The sequence below is a fragment of the Opisthocomus hoazin genome, chromosome 8 (genome assembly GCF_030867145.1).
Source record: "Opisthocomus hoazin isolate bOpiHoa1 chromosome 8, bOpiHoa1.hap1, whole genome shotgun sequence".
In the NCBI taxonomy this organism is placed as follows: Eukaryota; Metazoa; Chordata; class Aves; order Opisthocomiformes; family Opisthocomidae; genus Opisthocomus; species Opisthocomus hoazin.
In genome coordinates, this window is record NC_134421.1 from 10555043 (window position 1) to 10581050 (window position 26008).

Consider the following 26008-nt stretch of genomic DNA (forward strand, 5'->3'; position numbering starts at 1 on the left):
ATCAGTAAAGGGTTTTAAGCTGTTTCCTTTAAATTCCAGGACCATGCATCTTCATTTAATAGTTGAGAGAGAAGGGAAAAGATAGTGATTTGCCTAAGGAATATATTTTCTGTGATGTTTGTTCATGGCAAGTGTTTTCAAGCCAACAGAAGTATTTTGGGGAGGTGACGGTTCTCTGGTTGATGTTATCTGCTAAAACGACTCTCTCTCTTTGTAGGTACTACATCGGTCGCCAGATGTTTGTGGTGGTCTCCACACCTGAGATGATCAGGCAAATCTTAGTGACAGACTTCAGTAACTTCACCAACAGAACTGTAAGTAGATAGCAAGGTTGGCTTTGTGGACAGAGGTGGTAATACCGTTAATTTGAGCTCACACCAAAAGTGACCGCAAGGGAGCTGAAAATAGAGAGGGGGAAAACATACAACATGGTTCAATGAAACTTGAAGGTATATAAACTCACTAGATGCATTTCAGTCAAAGACTCCCCTTAGCAGGACACTCTGAGGATGAAAGAGAATGTCTTAAAAGAGGTGCAATGCCCTTGTGACTGAGGCACCAGATGGAAGCTGAAGAGAGAGGCTTTCAATATCCAGTTTTGCCACTGACCTCCTGTGAAAATCACTTACTAGCTCTCTTCCTTGTTCTCAAGCTGTAACATGGGGACAGTGTTATTTGCTTTCTCCCAGCCACGGGCTGTTTTGAGTTTTTAGACTTTCTAAGGCAGGAGCAGGCTGCTTGGGGCAGGGACATGCCTCCTGCAGCTAATGCGTGTTGCTTTGTCATACTTACCACTGAAAACAGCAAACAGCAGAGAATGAATTTGGGGTTAGGAAGGACTTCTACATATGCTGTTGGTTATTTTACTTATATATGTACACATATGTATTAAAGGCTTATTTTTCAAGTACTGGTTAGAACAAATAATGAAGGGGGAATGGCCAGAGGGAAAATAAAGATTTCCAGCAGTTCCTCAGCTTTTTACAAGGAAACACTGTCACTGTGACCTCACGCTGCCTCAGAGCCATCCCTTCCCTGCTTCTTCCTGGCCCCTTTGTATGCTGAAACCTGGTCAGATAAACTCACGTGTGTTCAGGAGGGTTGTTGGTGCCCTCAGGGAAAATTTCATCTCTGATCATCTGTCTGTCTCCTCTGCCCCTCTGATCCTCTCTGCAACCAGACAGTCTGTTTGCAGACTGCTTGTCTGCTTTGCTTGCCTCTCTTGGTACATGAGGTTCATCTTGTGACTATCTGTATCTTATTTAATAACAAGTTGTATCCGGTCGCACTCTGTTCTGCCTGTAGCTTACCTCTGAATGGAAGAAGCCCAGTGCGCAAGCCTCTTAGGCTGAAGTTGTTGTGTGTGGCAAGGGTCTTTTCCCCATTTTCTCTATATTTGAAGGAATTTCCCACCTCTTCCTGCTTCCACCCCCAAGCAGGAGCCCTATTCCTTCCTGTCTATAACTTTCCCATGCTTTTCTCCTGTGTATTGGATAGAAATAGACTGTACTCACTATTCACAGCAGTAGCTGGTGCCCAGATAACATCTTCCTGAAGTTAGAGAACGTTCTTTCAAGGGTACGTTCAGATACTCGTTCTGCTCTTAATTTTAGTCAGCCTTGTCGTGTGAATATATCTGTCTGTGCGTTGTCACCCTTCTTATTTGGCAAATTTTTTCTTTCTCTCCAGGAGTTTATGGTCAGAGGTTTATCTCTCTTTCTTGTTGCTGTGCATCCATCTGTCATTGTTATCACGTCTGTAACATTTGTGTTCCTCTCTAAAATTCAGGTAGGTCAGGTCACTATATCCAGTCTCTCTCTCTCCCCTTTTTAGTTCATCAGGGATCTGTTAAGTATAGCTGTCTGTGTAGGTTCATGTTTTGCCTGTATCGCTTGACTGTCCCCTGAACCACTTGTGGCTTTTCTGCACAACACCCTGCTCTACGGCTGAGGAACTGAGGCACAGACTAAGTGACATCCCCACCACTAACCAGAAAGTCTGTGACAGATGAGAAAATTTTACCCCACTAAGAAAATGAACCGTTTCTCCCCTGTGCACTGTTGCCATTTCTGGCTTGCTTAATGCCCATGAGTCGAATTCAAATGAACTTGCTTCATTTTATATGCTTTTATCTTCTTATTCTGTGGTCTTCTCACACAGCTGCAATCTTTGAGTGTTGTTATTTCTCACTTTCCACTTTGTTCCCCCTGTTCCAGCCACTGCTTTTCACTTACTGAAGATAAGCAGCCTTCTTTTTCTGCGTCCTTCCATGTCTAACCTGGGGATCTTTTTCCCCTCTTCTTCCCCTCTTGAATTTTCACACTGCAAAATCCTCTCCTCTTTTCAATTCACAGTCAGCTCTCTCGGTGAAGTGTTTGGCTATCCTGTGCACTAGCTATTCTATATGAAAATAAATAATGCTGGATGGTAGGTAATGAAGGCCAGTGGAATTTATTCCGACATGATTTTGGTTGTATGTGAATAATGGTTGAAAGGTGAGAGTGAGAAAAGCACTTTTCAAGTAATAGAATTCTGTCTCATACTGGCTGGATAAATGTCGTTTTAAGACTTTTAATAGGGTTGTTTCTGTTTGTATATTTTAAAATTACTCAAAGCAATCTCCGTTACTTTAAGTGAGGGTTTCTATCTGCCAGTGGAGAAGTCAAAATGCAAAATACGTCCCCTTACCTGATTTTACCCATTCTTTCCCCAAATGGTCTGCTGATGAGTGGTTGTAGAATTGACTTTGGAGTCTGTGCTGTTCACAAAGCTAGGCTAACATCTTTCACTTCAGACATGGCACACACTTAGTGTTTCAACCCAAAGCCCTTTTTTAGCTTCAGAATGTCTTTAAGGGCGAGAAGGATGGGAAAGGGGGTGAGACCATTGGGTTTGAGCGGGCCTTGGGAAAACCCACTGTGCTTTTCTTTTCTTCCCCGCCTCCCCAAATGCTTTTCTGTGCTGGTTTTGGCTGGGGTAGAGTTAATTTTCTTGATAGTAGCTAGTATGGGGTGATGTTTTGGGGTTGTGCTGGAAACGTTGATAACACAGAGATGTTTTCCTTATTGCTGAGCAGTGCTTACACAGAGTCAAGGCCTTTTCTGCTCCTCATCCCACCCCACCAGCGAGGGGGCTGGGGGTGCACAGAAAGGTGGGAGGGGGCACAGCCAGGACAGCTGACCCCGACTGACCACAGGGATATCCCGTACCATACAACATCATGCTCGGCATGTAAAGTGGGGGGAAGGGTGGCGGGGGGGCCACTGCTCGGGGACTGGCTGGGCATCAGTCAGTTGGTGGGGAGCAGCTGTTTTTGTTTGCATCACTTGTCTGTCTTGGGTTTTATTTCTCTCTCTTTCATGTTTTCCTTTTCATTACATTTATTATTAGCATTATAATTTTTTCACTTTTAAAATTTTATTTAATTTCTTAAACTGTTCTTATCTCAACCCATGAGTTTTCTCACTTTTACCCTTCCGGTTCCCTTCCCTGCTGCTGGGGGGGAGTGGGCGAGCAGCTCTGTGGTGCTTGGTTGTTGGCAATGATTTCCATAATTGACATTTGTACCTCACCTACCAGAGGTGAAATCTGAGTTACCTGACCTGGAATGCCACTGGAAGGTGATTCACCACACTGCAGCTGTTGTAGCAATCATTTGTTGACAAAGTATCACTTATTTGTGGGCTGTGGAGGACTAATTCTGAAAGCTAAGTGTATTAGGGATAGAAAAAGTCTATATTCCATGTTTATTTTGCTGTTCTTTCAATTAATCTTTATATGTGTATATATTAGAGTAAGAGATAATGGGAAATAGAACTTGTAAAGGGCTGCAAACGGTGGGTGATGTGCTTGATAGACAGAGTGGGTAAGATGATGATTCAGTCAACTCCGAGCTTTCATTAAAGCTGTCTATGATGTTAGATCATGCCTTGGAGTGCTTGTAGAAAGAATGGCCTTAATCTGGGATTGCGCACTTGCTGGCTGCTTGCTGGGAAGTCATCAGAAGAGCTTTATGGAATCAGAGTCGTTTTAATCTGCTAAGAGGACTCTTTTGGAAGCATCCTGTGTCCTGTCTCCACGTTCACAGAGACGTGGACCACTTGTACACTTCTCTCGCTTTGAACCTATCTGCTCACTCATTATGTGGACAAAGTAGATTTTTGCATGTGAACAGAAGCCAAACTCCTGTTCATTTTATGCGGTTCTGTTTCCCTTTGACATTATGCATTTCTCACCTTTACTGTGAATATCTTTTGAATATTGCTGTATAAAGCCTTTTAGGCTCCCTTGCCCTCTTCTGTTGTGTCCGAGTTACTGATTAGTAATCCTTGCTACAGAGGTGCATGGTGACTGCAGATCAAATCTGTGTTAAGGTTCACTTCCTTTTAGAACAAGCAACCAAGTCTAGCATGCAGGGTGTAATTCCCCTGTAGGCACGGAGTGTATTTATTGTTAACTGTATAATCACAAGAAGGCAATAATGACATTCTACTTTCCCACTTAATTTTGACTTGATTAAGGTGAGCGTTGTAGCCATTTAAAAAGAAAAATGTCTAATGTACCTCCATACTTGAGGCATATGAAGCCTTTTTCCTATGTTTTTAATTATAGTTGGAGAAGAAAAGATGAAAATTAGCTTACAGACCTTCTGCCAAAAAATATGGAATTGATTTTAATTTAGGTTAACCATGGAAACCTCAGCCATGCTAGGCAGGGCTGTGCTGCAGTAAATGATACCTTTTTCTCACAACGATGGTAAGTCATCTCTTGAATAGAAGTTTTCTTTTAAGAGCACTAAGACCGTTTTTAGCTGCTATACTGTGTTGTGAGTGAGATAGGTTTACGATGTTTGTTGCATTCTGCCAGGCGGGATAATTATAAGTGTAATCTGTTTTCAGATTGTTTTTAATTTCTGCATTGAAAATTTGTTTTTGAAATAGTGCTTGAGGATCATTAAACCATACTTTTAAAAATGTAGGAGCAGAATGTTAAGATGGAGCTGTGTGAAGAGACATATTAACTGGTATGTAATTTAAATGATTCGGAAGTTGTAGGCCAAAGTATTTTCTAAAAATGTGGATCAGTGAGCCCAAAGGCAAGGGTAAGTACTGACTACTCAAAGTTTGTCAGGCTGCTGGAGTCAGTGCTCTGCCAGGATCCATGTGGCTGTCACAAGTGGAAACTAGGAGTTGATCCAGACCAAATCCTTAAATCTGTATGCCAACCAGCTGAAGGAGGGTGACATTTTAAAATACAAAAAGGTGCACCCATTCCGATAGCTGTAAGAAAACATCACTGTTTTCTCATCAGGAGCTTTGCTGCGATGGTGGAAAAAGTAACCATGGATTAACAACGAATAATAATAAAGTGGTAAAAGAAAGAACAAAATAGTAACATCGAAGTTTATATAACGTGGCAGTACAAATTCCATGTATTCCTCTTGAAAGAAAAGACAGTAGCCCAAGCTGCTTTTCTTTTTGCTTCTGTCTGTCCTTCCCCGTCTGCTCCTCTTAGTTCATCTGTGTGGGACACAATTATTCTTTTTACGTGTAGAATTTGCCTGTTAAGCTAAGCTGTTGGCCTCATCTTTATTTTGCTAAATCTGTAAAGCTTCAGACCTACCTGTGGCATGAAACAAATAAAATCCAGCCACCAAATAGGAAGGAGCCTGTTTTCTGCCTATTGTTCAGCTGTGGTCCAGGACAGTATATATATCTGTGTATATTGCTCTATCAAAAGGTCTATCCAAATTTGATACAAGATGCGCTCCAGAGGTCCCTTCCAACCTCAACCATCCTGTAATTCTGTGAATTTTGGGTCAGGCCCTTAGCCAGCATAGATCAGCATACTTCCATTAACTTCAGATGACCCTACATGGACTGATAGCTATTATGCATCTCCCGAGCGGGGCTGGGATGCACAACTGGCTTCAGACAGCTCGTGTGGTGCCTCAGGAACTGACTCGGGGTGGGAGAGGGAGGGTATGTGTGTGTGTTGTTTGGCCTTTTACAAGTAAAGAGTCACTTGTGTGTCTTCTGCAAGATCTTACTCGATGACTTCTGCCTTGATTTTTAGAGTACAGACACTGCCTGTACGCAGCAGCCCTGCTGATGTGCCGTCATTCAATAAGCAGTGGTAATTTGGTTGTGTATCTGACCCATAGTCTGATCTGGCTTATGGGCTGGGCTGTTTCTCAGTCCGTCTCTCATAAATATGGTTTATTGTTTTGAAAAATAAACCCACTAACATATTCATTTGGAGACATGTGATGTGAAAATAACTAAGGAATGAGAAGTTGTGTACTGTTGCCAAAAGATGCGTACACATGCTGTCTTGACCGTGCACCTGTGGTTGGTTGGTTTAGAAATGTTTCTTTTCTTCAGATTAAACATCCTAGGATTAACTCCAGTTGTATCAATGCCTTCCTCATCATCCCTTCATGTGAATTTCCTAGTTTATTTCCAAATTGTTGTAAAGTGTGGTGAACTCAGTTTGTAAACAGATGAGGAGTGTGCTTTTTTAGCAGCTCACCTTCACATGGGCGTGTAGTTTGGAGCAGTAGTGACGCTCAGTATGGTGTCGGGTAAATCAATATTTGGAAAATTATTCAAATAAATGAGGAAAAAAAGGTGAACTATATATAATGAGAACTTAATTTTTTCCGCCCTTGAAAATGATTGCTCAGTGGGATGGTTTGGTACACAAGTGATGTTCCAGTGTGTGCTAATAATTTGACTGTGATATTTACTTTTACAAACAAGCTGTTTTTTTGTGGCAGCAGAGGGAAGGAATGTGCTTTGAGTTTGTTCACTGCCTCAGTCTTTTTAGATACGTTTTTTCATTTTCCTGATCCTTCAACATCTTTCATCTTGGTTTTTGTTGGGTTCACATAGGACGGGGAAGGTGACCAGCATGTCCCAGGATTAGTTGTTACTCTGCCTACGTGCATGCATGCATATTTGTGTGTATATATATATATATATATATATATATATATATATGCCTACAGATGCACACATATTGACTTGGGGTGTCTCTGTGAATTGAGGAGATGCTGAATCTCTAGTCCCCGCTAGAGCCTTGCAGACATCAATTGTGCCATATCTTATAAGAGAAACTTCACAAAACGTGCCTCTTTCTACGTGCCATGGTGACATTTCAGTTCCCGATGCAGCAAAGCCATCACACCTTGTGGCAGGCTGTGCCTTGAACTTCCAGTTCTTTGCGGTACAGGGCTGCGATGTTCTCTCCTCCCTCCCTTCGTAGGACAAATTCAAGCAAGTGTCAATCCTGCCACATGTACAATAAGGCTCAGTCTCACTGAGCTGAGAATATTCAGTGCTTCCAAATACCATTCTCTGCTTTATGAGGATAAGTGAAAAGGTGTCCAAGCAGTGAATTTATTAAGGTTTACTTTTTTGCCTAGCGGTTTTCTACAGCTGCTAGATCATAGTTTGAAATCTTGGCTGGTACAGCATCATTATAGAAAGAGAATTATGCTAGCAGGGAATGCGTTTGGCTGTATAGCACTGAACTGGTTGATATTAATTTGTTTGACCATGTATTTGTGGGTGCTGTTGCACAGCCGCGTAAGCCCAGATGCCCGAGTGATTTTTCCAGTGCCAGTCCCTGCCAGGGAGCTGAGCAAGGGCTCTTAGCCCTGTTGTGACCTGATGGTTCTCACTGGGCTGTGCTGGAGTGGGAGCTCCTAAGCCCTACAACCATAGTGATGTATCTGCTATCTTTCCCCAGTGTGCCTTCATGGCCATCTCCTGGATATATTAGGATACCTTGCTAGCTTGGTCAATGTATATGTAACTATTTTGCCACCTTCTTTACTTGGTAAAATAGCTTTTAATTTTGGATTTCTTTTTTCTTTCCTCTTTTTGCTTTCAGAGCTTGCTGGTTAATTTTTCTGAGCAATTAAATCCAGTTTTGTTTAAACGTTTTAAAGTAGCAGTGCATATGCTTGCAAGCAGACAATTTAAAATTAAAATAATAAATATTGAGAGGGTCATTTCTTTCGGGTTGTGTATGTCTCTTTATACATGCACAACAAATTGCCCTTATTCCCCATATGCTGAAGCTAATAGCACAAAACTAATGTCAAATGATTGCTGCTATTGACTGTAAAATTAATCAGACTTTGGCTTCAGTTAGCCTTGAAGAAAGAGCTGACATGTTGGTAGACCGTGTTCTGGGAATCACCTGATCCTGTGAATCCCAGTCAGATGAAGTCTGGTTTTGTGATCAGGCTCTAGGCTGGGATTTAGGAGCTCTGAGCTCAGTTTTTGGCTTTGCTATAAAATTCCTGTGTTCACAAGGGCAAATAATTTAGGAAGTGCTTTGTCACCTTAACAAATGTAAAAGAGTACATTGGGAATTTCCAGCTGAACATTAGCATTAGTGAATGTTAGTACTTCAGAACTGATGTCAAAGGGTTGGGATATGGTTTATCTGCTAATTCAAATAGTTGTGGTGGGAGGTTTTTTTTGTTTGTTCTCAAAAGAAGTTTCAGAAATGTGGAGAGAAAAGTTTTATTGAAAAGCTCTTTTTTTTTTTCCTTGTAAGTAACTTTCTATTTTGAATTATTTAAGACACCTTAAGCTAGTAAAGTTAATATTAATGAACTCGGTTGAATGTATTTTGAGGACTGTCTTCTCTGAAGTTTGTAATTTTTATTTGTAATTCTGATTCAGAACAGGAAAGTTCTGGAAGGAAGTGAAATCTCTGTCCTGCAAAGTGGGAAAGCTCATTTGTACTTACCTTGAACACCTGACATGTGCCTCTGTTGACCACTATTCATAAAATGATGTTAGGATTTACTTACTTCTATGCGCATTCTTATGTCTCAGTTAATTCCGTGGGCCATGGGTGTGTCTTTACCGAAGTATGTTTATTCCTAGTCTGTCCAGAATGGGGACATTCCCTTAAATAGCAACCTTTGTTTTTCTGTGCCTCGCATAGTAAAGAGGGTGAACACAATCTCTTCTCACACATTTAAGAATTTGATAAAGATTTCTGAAAGTTTAGGAAGGTATTGATAACAATAGTTTGGAGTGCCACAGGGTGGGTCACAAGCAATCAATCTATAAACGCTGACTACAGTTAAGTCCAAGTAGTTCGAGGGTGGTCTGGTTGACTGACTTGGAAAGACCCTCTGTTAAAGAGGAGAACCTCTAACTGACATTTTATTTCATTTGAGCGGTTGCTTAGATGGTTTGCTGTTTGAGGAAGGTTTTCTGTGTTGTTGTGGCTGGAGGGAGCTCTCCTGGAAGAGGTTATCATGTCCCCAGCAGTGGTGGTCAGACCGTAGCTGTGCTTGGAGAAAGCCACGCTTTTGTAAGGGTGCTATTTTAACTGGCTAACACATTGTTAACCAGGTAGGTCATGTGAATTTGTTTGCTGGAGATTTATGAATCTCTGATTGAGTAAGCAAACACTAGTATTTGTCACATGTCCAGGTAAGACAGCAAATAAAACAGGGTGATCCCTCCTGTTGAAGGGCTAGCAGTGATGGTGGAAACAGATGGGTTACACACAGATGGAATACAAAACAAAAACTTTCCACTTTTGCTCTTTTCCAGACATGGGTTGTCTGTTTTCAGATGCTATGGGCCATAAACCTTGGCAATATAAAAGCAATGCAATTGACTGTAAGGAGGCTAGAAGGCTTAAAAGCAAGTTTCCTCTTCCCTTGCCCCCCATCAAGACATGATGAATCAGTAGGTTGAGACCACGGCTGATGTTGAGATGTGCAGTCATCTTATCTTTCACAGGATTTATTATGAAATGAGTTATTTTTCAGCATGGGTCTAAGTATTTGAATCTGTCCCCGAGTCTTTCTCTAGTTTATTAATGGGCTGCAGTGCTGCCATCACCATGGTATCCTGCTACCTCTTCCCCTGCGAAGACTGCAAAACCGCATGTTGATGAAATTTACATTTTTAATTCTCCACTCGCCACGCGTATACGTGTAAAAATGGTTTGCAAAACCATGGGGGAACACAAACACAAGAACAATCTGGTATTGAGAAATGACTAGGGTTGCTGTGTTGTGTTGTTTGGTTTTAATGCTCTTTCTTCGTGCTATTATACTGCAGCCATCGTTGGTTCAATACCTGCTCCTAGGTAGACAGCAGAACACCAGATGGATTAGGTACATTACAGCACTAATGACAGCGGCTGATAATGTGTGCAAGTCTCCCTTTCACTGATTGTTCAAGGCAGTTAAGAAATACTGAATACAGCTGTACATAATTACGCTTCTTTTGAAACTAAACCAGCCTGTGAAATTTCTGTTCCTGGAAAATGGTCAAAATTAGTCAATAATAAAAACAAAACAAACAAACAACAAAAACCCAAACCCTTTGCATGTATTTAGTTAATGGTATATTGTGACATTCTGTTTCTTAGATGCAAGGCTTCCCTGCCAACTCTATTGAGACTTAACAGGGGGGAAGAAAGATGCTGCATAATGAAACTACAAAAAGGTGGTTGTGCTGCAGGTGTAGGAAGATGCTGACTTGACAGTAATCTGTACGTATGCACTTGTTTATGTCAGAAGGAGTTTGTGTAGGACTAAGTATCTGTGTGTCTTAGTGTGCTGCAGGTACGTGAAGGGACAGTCCCTCTTTCTACCCACTGCCTGTTTCTTTGAGTTACTGTAAGGTCAGCTTTTGAAATTGTCTTTCTTGGCTTGTTTATCCTCAACTTTTTTGTCTTTCTTCTATCATACTGCAAAATTTCCTTTTGTAAATGACTGAAGAAAACAAGATCAGACTTTTATTAGGTTTTGCTTTCCCTTCCCCCAGTTTTTCTCCTGTTGAAACTTGCCAATCACTTTTTAAAGCCTAAATTGGGCTTTTCTGCAGCATGGGAGATATCATTAAGGCTTTAAACCCACTAATGAGGGAAATGTGCGCTGCTTGAAGGCTCCTGCAATATTAACCACATCCAATTATGTTAGGTAAACGTATGAGTATAGTCAAAACAGGATGAAAGCATATCTTTCTATTCAGGCCAAAAGCGGTCTTCTGAGCCAGTCTTTCATCAAACTTACATTGGCTATTTATTTACTGGGTTTGCAGCACATTTTTTTTTTTTTATATTGCAACACTGAAGATGAACAACACTTACAGACAGGAAAGGACTATCTATTCCCAGGGCTCTGCTCCTTATTTAAAGAACATGTTTTGTTGCTGGATAAAATATGTGAAATCTTAAGGCTGATAAATAGTTTTTCCTGTTTAAATACAGTATTGCTTCCTTATCTAATCCTGTCCTTAGCTGACTGTGTTAGGAGTAGGTGTGATACATGAGGAGTGGAGATGTGGTTCATGCTGGTCTTTGCTGGTTCTGACCTTTGATTACTGTTGATTTGTTGTTTTCTAAAGGGAAGATCAACTTATCCTACTCCTTTGGGCATATGCTGTAGGGATATTTTTTCTGAAGCTTATTCAGTCTTATAGCAAAGGTTTTCAACAGTCCCCTGTTTCTGATTTCTGAAACTATTACTTGTCGGTGACAGATCGGTTGTTCTGTTTACAGTTTTCTCCCTTTTCCCTACTCTTGACATATGGTAGAGTGTCGTGTCCTTTGATTCCTGCCTCTCCCAGTCTGCTTTTGTTAGGAGAAGAGTAATTAATTTGTCACTTGATCCAGAATTGATAAGGCTCAGATCAGTTCAAGTTGGCCTTTTTACGTACTTGAGCACTCAGAGTTCAGACCCAGTCCTTTGCTTTGTTCTCCTGTGTTTATCCACATTTGGAGATAACTCACCTGCTCATGAACAAGAAGCCCTTTTGAAGCATCTGATGGTAGAGGAACCCATTCAGGTCTATGCAAGTGATGTTTCGCAGCACAGAGAAGTGATTTGCATGTACCTACCCAGAAGCCTAGAAATTCAGTACTGAGCATTGGAGCAGAAGTGACACGGCAGCATATAACAGTTTGAATGATTGTCCTGTACTGTGCCCGAGATCTGTGTAGCCTAGCTGAGTGTCCTCTCTCAAAGGTGGCCAGCAGCAGAAGTCAAAAGACTGGCATAGTAGCAAGACAGTCAGTGACAGTAATCTTCCTTCTGGCTTCTCTGCCCAGCCTCCACTGACCAGTGCTGTGGTGACTCCCGGTGCCAGAGGCTGCATCTGGCCATCATTTCTCCTAATGCCTCTGTTGGCTACAAATCAGTTTCCCCTTTTGATTCCTTTCTATTAACTATTATGCGAGCAGGTGACTTTTTTTCATGGATGAGCTTTTTGTTTCGCATGTGACAGGAGTTATATTGGGGGACTTGTGTGCGTGCAAGTGAAGTTCGTTTGTCTTCAGTGACAGTTAATGCGACACACGTGGGCATTATTGTAGTATTCCTTGCAAGCCCCTCCTCTTCATTTTAAGTCTTCTAAAAGTAGTATTGTCATCTCAAAAATAGTGGGAATACATCTCCCTTTAGTCATTCATTCAGATAGCTTAATCCATTTACCTGCCTTTATATTTATATTTAAACTTAAAAATATGAGAGGTTTTTTCCTTTCCTTTTTTTTGGATATAATGATAATACTCTTATTTAGCACAATGCTAACAACCTTTTGTTAAGATGTCTTAGCTGGACTTACCATTCCACAGTAAGGCCTACAGAATGGATCATGTGAGCATTCCTCATCTGGTTCAGCTCAGAAGCTAATTCATTGCAGTTTATGTATCAGTGCGGACTTTTTCAAAACTATGCAGGCTGACTTGGCACTGAATCACAGAATCACAGAATAGTAGGGGTTGGAAGGGACCTCTGTGGGTCATCTAGTCCAACCCTCCTGCCAAAGCAGGGTCACCTACAGCAGGCTGCACAGGACCTTGTCCAGGTGGGTCTGGAATATCTCCAGAGAAGGAGACTCCCCAACCTCCCTGGGCAGCCTGTTCCAGTGCTCCGTCACCCTCACAGTGAAGAAGTTCTTCCTCATGTTCAGACGGAACTTCCTGTGCCTCAGTTTGTGCCCATTGCCCCTTGTCCTGTCACTGGGCACCACTGAAAAGAGCTTGGCCCCATCCTCCTGACACCCACCCTTCAGATATTTCTAAGCATTTATTAGGTCCCCTCTCAGCCTTCTCTTCTTCAGGCTGAACAAGCCCAGCTCCCTCAGCCTCTCCTCGTAGGGGAGATGTTCCAGTCCCCTCACCATCCTTGTAGCCCTCCGCTGGACTCTCTCCAGTAGCTTTTCATCTTTCTTGAACTGGGGAGCCCAGAACTGGACACAGTACTCCAGATGGGGCCTCACTAGGGCAGTGTAGAGGGGAAGGAGAACCTCCTTCGTCCTGCTGGCCATCTGAAGCAGATGATGCGTGCTTGCACCAGCTCCATTGCAATGGTGGTGATCTGCAATCGATAGGGCATGGCGAACAGCTGATGGGGTAGTCTCATCTTAAATTGATGCAGCTGTTTTTGTAGCGGTTCCCTGACCAGAGCCTGGAAAATTGTTGTCTTGTCTTTACGAAGTTACCTAGAACTCCAGTAGATTTGTTCTAAGCAAAGACTTTTGCCATCCTGGTTTTTTGCCTTGTGATCGTACGCTATGTGATGTTCATTCTGCGAGAGCAGAGCCTCCACGGGAAAGGAATGTCTAGAGACGACGCGCTCCTTACCTCTGACAGTGTGTTGCAGCTATAAATCTTGCCGATCGCAAGTGAAAAATGGGTCGGGAGGTCTTATTTTAGTCTCCAGTGAGAATCCTCCTTTGTTTAGTAGCAACCGCATATCTTGGCGCCGTTTGTTGTCAATGGTCGATAGCAAAGAGTTGGCTGGTCTGAGCCTCGGGAAGGGAACGCGCTGCAGCGTGTTACGCAGGTGCTGGGGAAGCGCCGCGCTGTGCACGCGATGCTCCCGACCGCGACCGGGGAAAGTTGCGCCGTGCTTGCCAGTGCTGCTGACTTTTCATCACCATTAAATTCCCCACACTTAAAAGAAAAAGGAAAGAGGAGGAGAGGTGTAAAATTCAAGTCTTCGTGGTGCGTGGCTTGCTCCCAGCTCTCCAGCGTAACGAGCGCTCCCTGCTTTGAGCACACCTGGCCACTGCTCATCTTCACCTTGATTCACCTGTTTCTGAAGGCTTGGTGACGGCTAGAGGAGGCTCCATGTAGCCCCACAGACACATAAGCAGCAATAGATATATACAGGGATCAGGAAACAGCTATCCTGCAGCAAAAGAAAAGGATTGTTGGTCGTTGTTAATTATTTACTCCTGCCAGTCTTCTCTCACTGGTGTTAAGCAATAGAAACTAAAATAACAACATTCTTTACTGAAATAATGCCCCATTCTTCTTTTCCTTTCACGCTTGCTCTTGCAGGAAAGGGTTTGGGGAAAGAAGTAGTAAAACCAAGAACTATCTTGCACTGTTCTCCTCTGCTAGATTAATTGTGAGTTGAAGGTATACAAGATATTATTTTTTCCCTTTTCAATTCAATGTGAAGGACAGTTTCCTTATTTCCTTTTCCATTTTCAGTATGCGCATTTAGATGAAGCTAAAACTGCACTCTTGCACTTCTTATGCAGCTTTCCTAAAATAATTCTGAATAATTTAAGTGGCTTAGAAACATTCCAGTTTAACCAGTCGTTGACCTTTAGTCACGTTTTAATGCCGTCAGGACTATACTGGTATTTCATCAGTTCCAAAGAAGCTGCATTGTAGCAGAGGCAATGGTGATATCCTTAATTAAAGAGTTGCCCAATGTGTTCCATTACAATGTTTACCTTTCAGTAATTTATCAAACTTTAACTGCTTCAATTAATATTTTCCATTTAGAATTTTTCAGGCAAAATGGTCTTGCTATTTTGGAGAGGAAGCCTAGGGAAAAGATAGAGTTATTTATCTATTGTGGGGAAAAATAAACCCAAAGTCCTCTTTTTTTGGCTTTGATCCCTCTAGTGCAAGAGCTGGATAGAAAAACTACATTGAAAATCTGACCAAACTGCGTAAGTTTATGAGCCCCCAGAGAATCTCAGTAAACACAGACTCATCAAAGATTATTAAAGACCAAGGAAACTCACTTGCTCGTATCACTTTCTGGTGACAGGGCTCTACAGATCACTAACTCCTTCTACAAGTTGTGATGTGAGCCTTATGTCTGAAGGTTGAGAATCCCGACTGATTTATTTCACATGAAGGATTTTTTTTTTTTAGTATGTAATTTTAGAACTTTTCAGGACATTATTTTCTTTTTAAATGTTACATTTGCAAAATCAAATAGAGATCCCGTGGGGAAAAACAGTATAGGATAATGTAGCTAAAGACTTGGACCCATTTTTGCGTATGCTTTAGGATACAAAGACTGCACTCAGTCTAAGATTTTGAACCTTTTAGCACTTTGTTTTGCTCTCTTAATTTCCTCCTAATATAATCTTAATTGACTGCAGTAGGAATATATGCCATGCTATATTGCCAATATCAAGACTTGGGAAAAAAAAACCCAAACCAAAACAACCTTACACATGGCCCTTAATGTTTTCTGAGATGTGATTGGGAAATGTGTGGAAGACAGCAGTTTCATGTTGTGGCTGATTTTGGAGAGTCAAAAACTGAAATAAAAATAAAAAGCTGATTAGAATGTAAATGTAAAGTCAAAGTCATTTTAATGTAAAGTCAAAGTTGTTCCCATTTACAAAGTAAAGTTATTTTGTTCCAAAAACATATATAACAAGATATTTTGTTGGAATGTTTCTCCATTTTGTTTTTTCTTCCAGAAAGCCTGGAAAAACAAATTGATTTTGCAGTGTTTCCAGTTTCCCTCGACTTCGGAGCTTTATTTAAGGTTCTATAACCAGCTCTGGTTTTATTTTGTTTAATGTTTCATTTGAGTTTTTAGAGGGGACGTCCCCTCCCTACTTGGCGTTTGACCATGTCAGATTAGACATTCTCTGGATGCCCAGGCTGCTGGATGGCACAGCCTTGTTTTTTCCCTCCTCGGTGGTCAAGTGGGGCAGCTCTCATTTCCTCACTTCTTTCAGCTGTTCCCTTGGCACTCATGGTAGCTTTTATATTATATTGGCAGCGCACAGTCAGTTTTGGCTGTAAGAACTTAGCCTGGTCCCAGGGTTAAGATTTATTCTAAGTAAAAATTTCAGCAGGGTTTTAGACATGTTGCAGAGGGTTATTTGTTCGATTCCAAGATCCCTTTTGTTTATCAGGCTGTTGGATGCTGCGGGGATTCGGCATCGACCTCAGATGTGGGAGAAGCAGCTGTGCAGATGCAGAATGGGCTCTTCTGATGTGGGAGCACGTGCTGCCCTGGCAAGAGCTGGTGGGTTGGAAATGACAACCCCTGCCTTTCCCCTTCTCCCACCCGCCAGTAAAGCTGGGCTTGGAAGTACGAAATACCAATAACTTGCAAAAATGCTAGGTGCACGTGATCAAGCGTGGTGTGCACGCAGGGTGTGGGTGCAGCCTGGCAATGTCACTGGCGCGCGGTCTTCTAGAGAGCGAAGCCTCTTTTCTCGTTCGCGTGGAAAGTCCCGGCAGGCAGGTCTGTGGCAGCTTCCCCTCGAGTTCCCCGTGGTCTTTCCATGTGCACCTGGCTGTTGTGGGGTTAATTAATGCTCAGTGAAAGGTTGCGGGTGTTTCATTCTGGCGGCTGGCATGCGGTCCTTTCCTGGGCACGCGATAAAAGGGAATCTAAATCCCAAACACTGCTCTGTCCTATTGTGCGTGTGCTGAGCTTCCAGCTCATCTACGCCTGAAATGCCAGCGCTGGCTTTTTGGGCAACACGAGCCGGTGGGAGAATTTGGGACCTGACCCATCCCGCTAGTTCCATGCGCGGAGACAGCACGGTAAAACGGAAGCGGTGGGGTGGCGAAACAGGCCCTCCAAACGCGGTGTCACCTGAAGGAGGCCTGTTTCGCAGGAAAGGGATCGGTGAGCTGGGCGGGGGCTCCAATTTGTGGGGGTTTTGGCGCTTTTAAAATTTTATCTTCTCCTAGAACTCTTAAAACGACAAGATACAGCGATGTGCTCCACGCTTCGTGATCCGCGCTGCTTGCTGTTACAAGCCTAATATGTTTGAGAATGCAGAAGTAGCTGATACTGTTAATTTATTTTGAACAAGGTACTTGCTGATACTCAGAGGAGCGTTTTAGCTGCTCTCCTGGAAGAAATCAAATAAGAGCGATGTGAGGAACAGTCTGGTTACAGGTTGTTTGGGAAGTGAGGCTGTTTTACTGAAATTGCGAGCTCCAGGGAACTCGTGATAAGTCCTGTAATATTATCTGTACCCAATAGGACTTTATTATTGTTGAAATTATCTTTTGACAAACACTTAATTCTCGATGTGCTCAAATTAATTTGTGAGAGTCAAATGAACAAACACTCTTTCATGTAAGCATTATAAGCTTGTTTTGACATGCTTTGATAAATTAGGGTTTTGGTTTTTTTTTTACTTGATTGAAACCAGACAAATAACCACAAATATGAAATCTTGGAAGACAAAATCCTGAAAGTGTGCTGTGCAACTGCTTACAAAGTTTTATAGCCTAGCTCTTCTTGAGGGACAAATAAATGAGGAACGAAAGCAGCTACTGCTATCAGGAAAATGCATTAGTGTTTTGACAAATAGATGTGGAGATCTTAATGCAAGAAGTTTGTTTTTTTCCCTGATGTGTAAATATGCACTTAATGTAATTAGAAACAATTGCGAAGTAGCAGGCAGGGAATTCAAATTCTTCAGTTAAGCAGATATTGCGAAAGTGATTTGTTGACAGCTTGTCGTGCTGCCATGACAGCTGACCTGAAGTTTTCTTTCTGAACGAATGTTCAATGGAAAGCTAACAGAAAGAGAGACCTGTTTGGCCAGAGAGTGCTCTGTCACTGACTCATGGCAGGTGCTTAGAGAGAGAGCAGAACAGGGCAGGCGCAGAGTGAGATTTCCTACAGAATAGCCCCCAAACGTCTGCCTGTCCGTGGCTTTTGGACTTCCTGTGCTGGAGGTTGCATCTGTGGTTTTAATTTTTAATAGCCCTTTTCTTCTAGTAATTTGATTTAAATAGCATCTGGAACCTATTTGTATTTTTTAAAACTATGAGGAGTCTTCACAAGAAAATTTTTATTTTCCTTGTTTGATGTGATTTTCATATTTCCATTTGGACACTGGGGTGGTGGGGAGTGAAGGTGAAATACTTTTTCCTTGAGTTGTTTCGCACATCCTGGAGATCATTGGTCTGAAGCACTGATTCCAAATGTTCTGTTTCAAATTGAGTAAATGATAGTTTGAAACATGTTTTGAGTATCAGGATGCTGTCACACAGTAAATGGGATATTAGGCAACAACTTTCAGGTGCTGCATGGGAACTTGGTAGACTGATAGCAACCCTTTGAAAAGACTCAGCTTTTGGTCATAGTTTACTACTTACACATTTATTTTTAGTGTTTCTCAGTGCTTTGAGATTTTAAGCTAGACTGGCCTGTTTATAATTTCTATATTACAACATCTGAGTGAAAGAAGTTAAACCAAAATTGTCAATAAGATATGAAATATATGAAAAAGGGAAATTTTTTATGTATACTCTGCTCTGAAGAAAAGTTTTGCATATAAGTAGTATTTTTAAACTAAGCCATGGGTAAATCTCCTCTTCACCTGTCTAGTTTGCCTCTGCTGGTGATCAGAAAGTCTTAAGCATTTAACCCCTATTTGAGGAACTTAATTTGAAAGTACAGAGTAAAAACCCTTGCTCGGCCGTACCTAGTGCTGGGAAGTGTCTTGAGTCCCTTGGAGTTGGTGATTTCAACACCAATGTTTCTCAGGCACCCGCATTTCTTTTTCTAAGCATCGTCAAAAGCACTTTGGTGCCGAAGTGCTTAGCAGTTTTGAGACCTACCTTGTGTTCAGCCTCTGAGACCTATGCATATGGTGTTTCACGAGGGGATGCACCTAACGTGTACCTTCAAAACTGGCTGGTGATTCAGGCTCTAAAGAAAAAGCAGCAGCAACAAACATGTTCCTTCAGGTCACAAGGGCAGGTGATGGAACTGAGCCACTTCAATACAGTCTCCAGTGACAAGGGGAGCTACCCAGAGTGCACAAAAAAGTTTTTCGTGCTTTTTTTTTTTTTTCTCCTGGAAATTGTGCCAAGGTGCTCATCTCATCTCTCTGGGAAGTGGGCTACCTAACAACCTGTAGATGATTCTTGGGGAAGAAGTGCTTGCAGCCTTCTGTGTTGAAGCTACTCCACATTCCATGCAGTCCTTGGCATTCATGGTTGAGAATCTCTGCAGCCTGGTAGAGTAGTCATCTGGATCAGGAAGGCCAAGGTTTTAGATACTGCTACAAAATACTGCTGATCACAGAGGCCAAGGTTTCAGATACTACTGCGAAATATTACTCATGTATCTTTATCTAATGATAGCTTTATATAAACAGACCTTGAAGGGGGAGTGGGACTGCAACCCAACTTTCAAGGGGAATGAAAGCTCTAAGTCCAGTCTCAGCTCACTCCTAAGTATTCCCTAGCAAGGACAGGAGGGTTTGGGACGATCCCTCCCTGCACCTTCCCCTAGCCTGTACCTCTGCTGTGATAGTTCTTTCCTTCTTCATTATGCTTATTTCCTTACGGTTCTTCCTGTCCTTCTCTCCAGGAAGGAATTACAACTTTCTCTCCCAAGTGTGAGTTTGATTCCCGCAGTGACATTATGAAAGGGAGTCAGCAGCATGAGCTCCTTCACTTTTCAGTTGAAATAAAGGGAGTAATCCCTGATCGTAGCTGTAGCGGCCTCTCTTCTGGAGCACACTGTGTTATGGTGTCTGTGACAAGGGAGTTGGTGGGGCCCTAGGGAAGCGTGGGACTCTTTCTGCATTGCTGTCGTGGCAGCTTGGACAACTCCTTTCTCAGCTTTGGTGAATCCTCTTCTAGGTATCTAACTGCAGACCCAAGGCATTTGGGTCAGGATTAGGACAGGTGTCAGCAGCCTAGAGGACAGGCTGGGTAGCACTTACAATTGCTCTTGGTATTCTCCAGACTCTCCAAGGATGCTGCAGCAATGTCTGTGAATGAGCAGACTGTGGAATTTGATGTTCCTGTGTAACAGAAAGATCTAGCCCAGGTTCTTATGGGCATTGTCTGCCATTCCTATGTATGTCAATGATTGAAAGCATGGGAATATACCTGTAGCAAAAGTTGCTGGGAACTGTTTATCTCCAAATTCTTCTTACAATCTGTAAAAGGAACCTTCTAGTCCTCAACCTTTCCTCTAGGAAAAGTGTGCATAAACAGAGAGGCTTTTAATAGTCTTATGACTTTATCCAACATTAGAAAGACTAGTTACGTCAGCTGGAAAATAGATTTAAACATTGTGTTTAAGAACTGCTTCTCAGCACAGCAGAAACTGCGTATAGAGCACAGTTTCTCTACTACGACGTAAATTTGTTTGTAATACCAAAGCTCCCAGTTCATTAACAGTAAATACTTTTTTCTTTGGTTTAATTGTTTTGACCCCAAATATGCAAACTGACCAACATATGCAAACTGATGAAGGCGTGGACTTAATTTTGATCTTGCTTACACCAACAAATGGAATGATGTGTGACTTGCATCGGTCTGGGTCAGACTGCAGGAGGCCATATGTGTTTATTTTAGCATTTATGAATGGTTATATTTACCTCATTGCAATGACTCGCTTCGGTTTCTATTGACAAAACCATGACTTAAGAGAATATTTGTGAAGACAAGAACAGATGTTTCCACACCGCTTGCCGCACAGGAAAAAAGCCAGTATTTACGTGTAGGCTGATGTTGGCTGTGCCATTTTTCCAATGAGTAATGATTAACAGTAGCCATTAGTCAGTTGCTGAAGATCCTGACGTGACAACAAAGGAATGGTGCTTAGAGGTGCCTTTTTGTATAGTCTGGTCTATACCGTAGAGGACAATTGCTGTAATCATGGAAATCAGTTCTACCTTGCAACACATTTTTTAAGTATCTGAATGACCAAGGAGAACCTAAAAGCTAAGTGAAATAGATAGTGCATGGATATTTTGTCCCCTTCTCCACAAGCATGTTGGTTTCAAATGAAGCTAGAAACATTTACTAGACACTTTTATAAAATTGGAGATCGACATAAGCTTTTGAGAGTTAGTTTGGTGATTTTCCCTCTGCAGCTGTAAGAACACCTCCTAAATCATAGATTTAATTGCTTTACATTTGATTTCTAAAATCAAACTTGTTTTAAATGGCCTTTTATAGAGGGGGGGGGGAAAGTGTAATAGACTATCAGCAGGGTTTAATGATGATCTGGAAGGGATTTTGGGAAATTGTTTGTGAAGAAATGCACGTGCACAGTTTTAATAGTCAAGGAAGGACTGACTTCAGTGAGCCGGGAGCAGCAGTGTGGGATGTGTGGCGTCTGAGGGTTTGGATATGGAGTTTTGGCAAGGCAAATGTAGAGTGAGCCTGGTCTGGGAGAGGCAACACATGTGCGTAGTGATGGCCTTTGGTGTTACACGGGTGGGAGGTCCCTGGCAGGCGGAGCGGGGTGGCGGGGACAGACCCAGCGGTCCCTGACGCTGGGGCATGGTGTTCAATGGGCAATGCCCAGCCTTGGTCCTCCATGAAGGCTGTGATCATTTGAGTAAGGAGTTGGGCCTTGCTCCAATATAATGATGATTTCTGAAGAGAAAAGTGATACACGTTTTGAAGAGAGGTGTTTATAACATCAGTGTAAGCAGGAACCTGCTAGATGGAAATGATGATGAAAGGTATATGACATAAACCAGCTCTGTTTTGTTTTCAATAACATGCAGCAGAGTGCTTCCTGGTTCAACCAGAAGCCACCACACAGTGTGCCTTTGAATGTCATGAATACAGGAAGGGCTGAGCATGACTTTTCCTCTTACAAAACAGCGGACAAGTTTGAAGGAATATCCCGTATCAGTTTACCAACAGGGGATTTTTGAAACTAGTATATGGAGGCATCTTCTGCCTTCCCACTTTCATGATCCACTTACTGCAGGCATGGTAAGATGTCTTCCTGGAGATATCTCAAGGGTTTTTTCTGTTACCTTTTTTAATGGGAAGTGTTATGTTGATCTGTTCTGCCACTGCCACTGCCGCTGCCTGGATGAAATACCATCTGAGTGGTTCATGGGTATACTGGTTCCACCTGCTGGCTGAACTGGTGGTGATGACCTGTCAGTAAGTGGTACAAGCATGGTTCAACAAGTAATCTTATGAAAAGATTTATGAATCAGTTCTGTCCGAGGGATGGGGATAGAGTCTTGTCTTCATGCTACAAACTTCCTCTGGTTTTTCATTAAATTAAATTTAATTTCACTAAATTAAAAAATGCAATTTCTTAAGCAGGATGGCAATACCTAATCACAAGTGCACTTTTAGCAAGAGGAGGACAGCAACCCTCTGACAATCAGAAGATGAACAAATTAACCCACTGATGCACTGGCACGGCTGCCTGCTCACCAATTCTGGAGCTCACCTAGGGAGAGAAAGCCCAGACCCATTCCCCCTAGAGCTATCACAGATACTGCGTGGCAGGCCCGAGAGCTGGGACAACGATGACCCCTTGCATTGGGAACATACCACAAAAGTTTCCCCAGCAAGGGAAAGCAGTGGGAGGAACCCAGGGCTGGACTGCAATGTCCATGGTTATAGAAGAAAGGCTGGAGGTGAGAGGAGTGAATGGCTCTCGTTAGCAAGGGCTGTAGGGTTGAGACTAGGGCTAGAGTTCAGGGGAGCATGGGCATGGGATTCTGGTTGGAGCTGGATCCTGCAAAGCCTACGGGGCTAGAAGAAAGCTAAGGACTTACATGAAGGCAAATGGGGTTAGCTAGGTATGACTGTTGCCAGAATTAGTGTTGGAATTCCTGTTAAGTTTTGGGATTTTGGGGGCTCTAGAGCTTAGTTCCTTGTTTGAATCGCACCAGGCTTTCAGTGCTGAGGGTTGGCACCAGCAGAAGGAAATCTTTTTTGTTTGGTTTTGTTAGTTATGGTTAAGTCTAAGTTTAAGGTAAAGTTTCTGAGATCCTGTTTTATAGTTTCATTTCTGTCTGTGTTGTCAAAGCATGTGGAGCAGATTAGCAGCTTAGCAGCTGGTTCTAAGGTGAATAGTTTATATTGTAGGTTTTGGAGCTAGCAGGTTTTTAAAGGTCTTTAGAGGTGCCCTTTAGATTCTTCAAAGATTCATCTATTCTGAATATTTTAAGTATGTCTGCATTAACTTTCTTCTGCTGGTTGCGAATCTTCATCCCTCATTTTTCTACTGAAGAAAGATGACAAAGTTTCTGAGGGAACATCGTGGTGCCGCTACCCTTGCATCTGCTCCAGGCAGTCATTGCTAGCTGCCAGAGGTTCAGCCCAGCCTGCTAGTAGCAAACTTCGAAAAGGAGCAAATGATTTATGAATCGCACAAGGCTACAGCTTTGCTCCAGAACAGAACAGGGACAGGATTTTAGTGCGTGAGTAGGTCCTACAGATATCCATATTGACATGCTTCTTAGCATGGTTTTGTCCTGTATTGATTAGCTGTCCCCCAGGCACGGTCTGGGCACAGTTCAGGAGGTGAACATGCACCATGACCATAAGCAGTTTGGGTATCGCCATTCCCTTTGGGAAAGTGATTTGACCTCGGGGACAGGAGGTGTTCTGTACCACTTGGCCTCAAAGCCAGAGAGGAGTCGTTTGCCTGAATTATTTAGTAATACACAGCCAGCCAAATTGACTCAAGGACAAACAAGCCAATAACTGGGTCTGAAGGGTCAGCCTGAGGAGCGGCTTAATGGGGAAGGAATTCTTGCATCAGTTGCTAAGATGCTGCTCATCTGCAAACTTTTTTTTTTTTTTTTCTGTTTTAAAAGCACTGGTGTTTTAAAGGCTTTGTTTGGAAGCAAATCCCTCCGATTTTCCTTGTTGTTTCTGACGGCGTGTCTGTGGCTGTGGGAACTGGGTAGCACTGTGCAGGTACGCTGCAACACATTGCCGTGCTGCCAGTAGTTTTCATGCAGCATTACTGTACCGCGGCCAGAAATGGTTGATTACACAGGAGAAGGAAGCGCAGAGCTGTTGTTGAGTACTTAGATAATGCTAGATCTAATGTGAGTCTGATTGCATGTGACTTAAAACAGCCTCCTTCCCCGCCTGAGAACCAAAATCCCACCCCTGAAAATATTACACCTTCTTCCCGTGGTAATTTTTTTAGTGATTTTTATAGGCTCAAGAATTCTCAGACACAGCTGGTACTTTGTCCATTCGGAGAGAGGTGACACTTCATCTTTCACTAAGATACTTCAGGCTCATTCTCATACCAAATCCATTTTCATTCCTGCTATATGAACCTGTAACATAGGTTGTGCAATTAGGAGGAAAGTGTTTGCAGAAACGCTGAGGAAAACCTGATAAATGAAATCCGCTATACACTGTCAGTCACGCTGATGCTATTCCAATAAACACAAACGTGGTTTTGTGTACCTGTTTAAAGAGACAGAGTAAAGTAATTTATGGCCAAAGTTGTCTGTCTTTCCTTTCGGCGTTTATATGTATATAATACTATACACACCAAAAATATGTTAAGGGAGCGTTACTGACATAAAGTGGAGTGCTAAAAAGGCAATGCTATGGTTAGTGTCATAGTTATAGCATTATAGTTAACAGGCTTTTTGTTCAATAACTGGGCTTCTCTCTGTGAATGCACTATATACAGTCTTCATGCAATTAGGAGCATTTTTTAGGGTGAATGTTTGGGTTTAGGAAGGCTTTTGCTTTCAAGGCAAATGCAGTCAGATTTATATTGCATCTGTTATTATCTAAGTGGAGCCTTGTCTTCCAGAGGAGATTTGTCTTACAGAGTGCACAGACTGGGCAGCCTTCAATTTAGGAGTGGATGCAAAATACTTTTCCGAGTGTGCCCTATAATTTTTTTGCTTTTTTTTTTTTTTCCTGTACACTATTCAAGCCTTGCTTGGAAGACAAAATCAGTCATTTCCTGGTGGGAATTGTTATTCTGCTCTTTCACTGTAGTTTCCAAGTGCCTCAGAAATGTGAGTGTATCGTTAACAGTCCTGAGGAGGAGATGTGATGTCTCCACTTTATAGATCAGGAATGAAGGCTGGTGGTTGCAGCATAGGACTGAGAGTGTTTGCTAATTTGAGGGCCCCATTCAGTGACCTGATTTCTTGGACTAATGCATTTTGTGTGATCGAGGCACATTCTCTGTTGATTTCAGTGGCATTAGTGAGCACTCAGGAGCTCCGCAGTCGGCTTCTGCGTTTGAAACTGAAGACCAAAGATACAAGGAATACTTATTTGGTGACCAGCTGAGTCAAGATTTAATGTAAAGGGCTTCCCTAGCAGCACATAAAACTGTGGAGCAGAGGCTAGCATATGGTGCTTTCTCCAAGGATGTTGCTCATTTCCAGTTGTCCGGAACCTCTTTCTTCTGATTCTACTATGCCTTTGAATATCTGTAACAAATGAGGCAGCACTCCATTGAGTGATGGCCTCTCTAGCTGCACTTCTGATCCTCGGAACAGATACCTACTGACAAGTTAGAAAACGGATCATTTATTTAAAGAGGATACTCAGAGAAAACAGTCCAAACCATTTCAGCTTTGACAGCCTGTCCCAGATTTTCCCTGTTATAGCATGAAATAGGATATTCTATGTATACATTAAAATGTGCCCATATTTTATCTTACAGTAGTCATCTGGTGAGAGTACCTGAGTCGGTCGTTCCCTTCAGCTTAATATCCTGTTATGTACTCTTCTACTTGAAAGCGGGTCATCTTTGCTCGAAACTGGTCTGCAGTGTCAGCTCAGTGACATTAGTTTACTACACTGGGTGGTGTTGCCGAGAATGTAAAACTGTCCCATTAGCCTGTTTGCAATATAAAATAGGCTTCTGCATTTCACAGGCTTATGCAGTGTAGCAAGATTCTGGCAAGTGTAAAGGAAAAAGGTGTTAAGGAGAGCTGGCAGCTCCTTAAAGAGAAGATATTAAGTGCAAACTCTTCCAATAAGGAAGAGAGTT

General features: G+C 42.3%; 1 protein-coding gene across 6 annotated transcripts in view; it reads left to right on the plus strand.

Annotated features, from left to right (window-relative positions):
• The window catches only part of TBXAS1 (thromboxane A synthase 1), a 249957-nt gene that overhangs the window by 116985 nt on the left and 106964 nt on the right, over window positions 1-26008 (plus strand). For all 6 annotated transcript variants that reach the window (XM_075428425.1, XM_075428429.1, XM_075428427.1 and 3 more), the window contains one exon: window positions 218-314. In XM_075428425.1, coding sequence (XP_075284540.1) covers window positions 218-314 — 97 coding nt within the window. The remainder of the gene's footprint in view (window positions 1-217; window positions 315-26008) is intronic.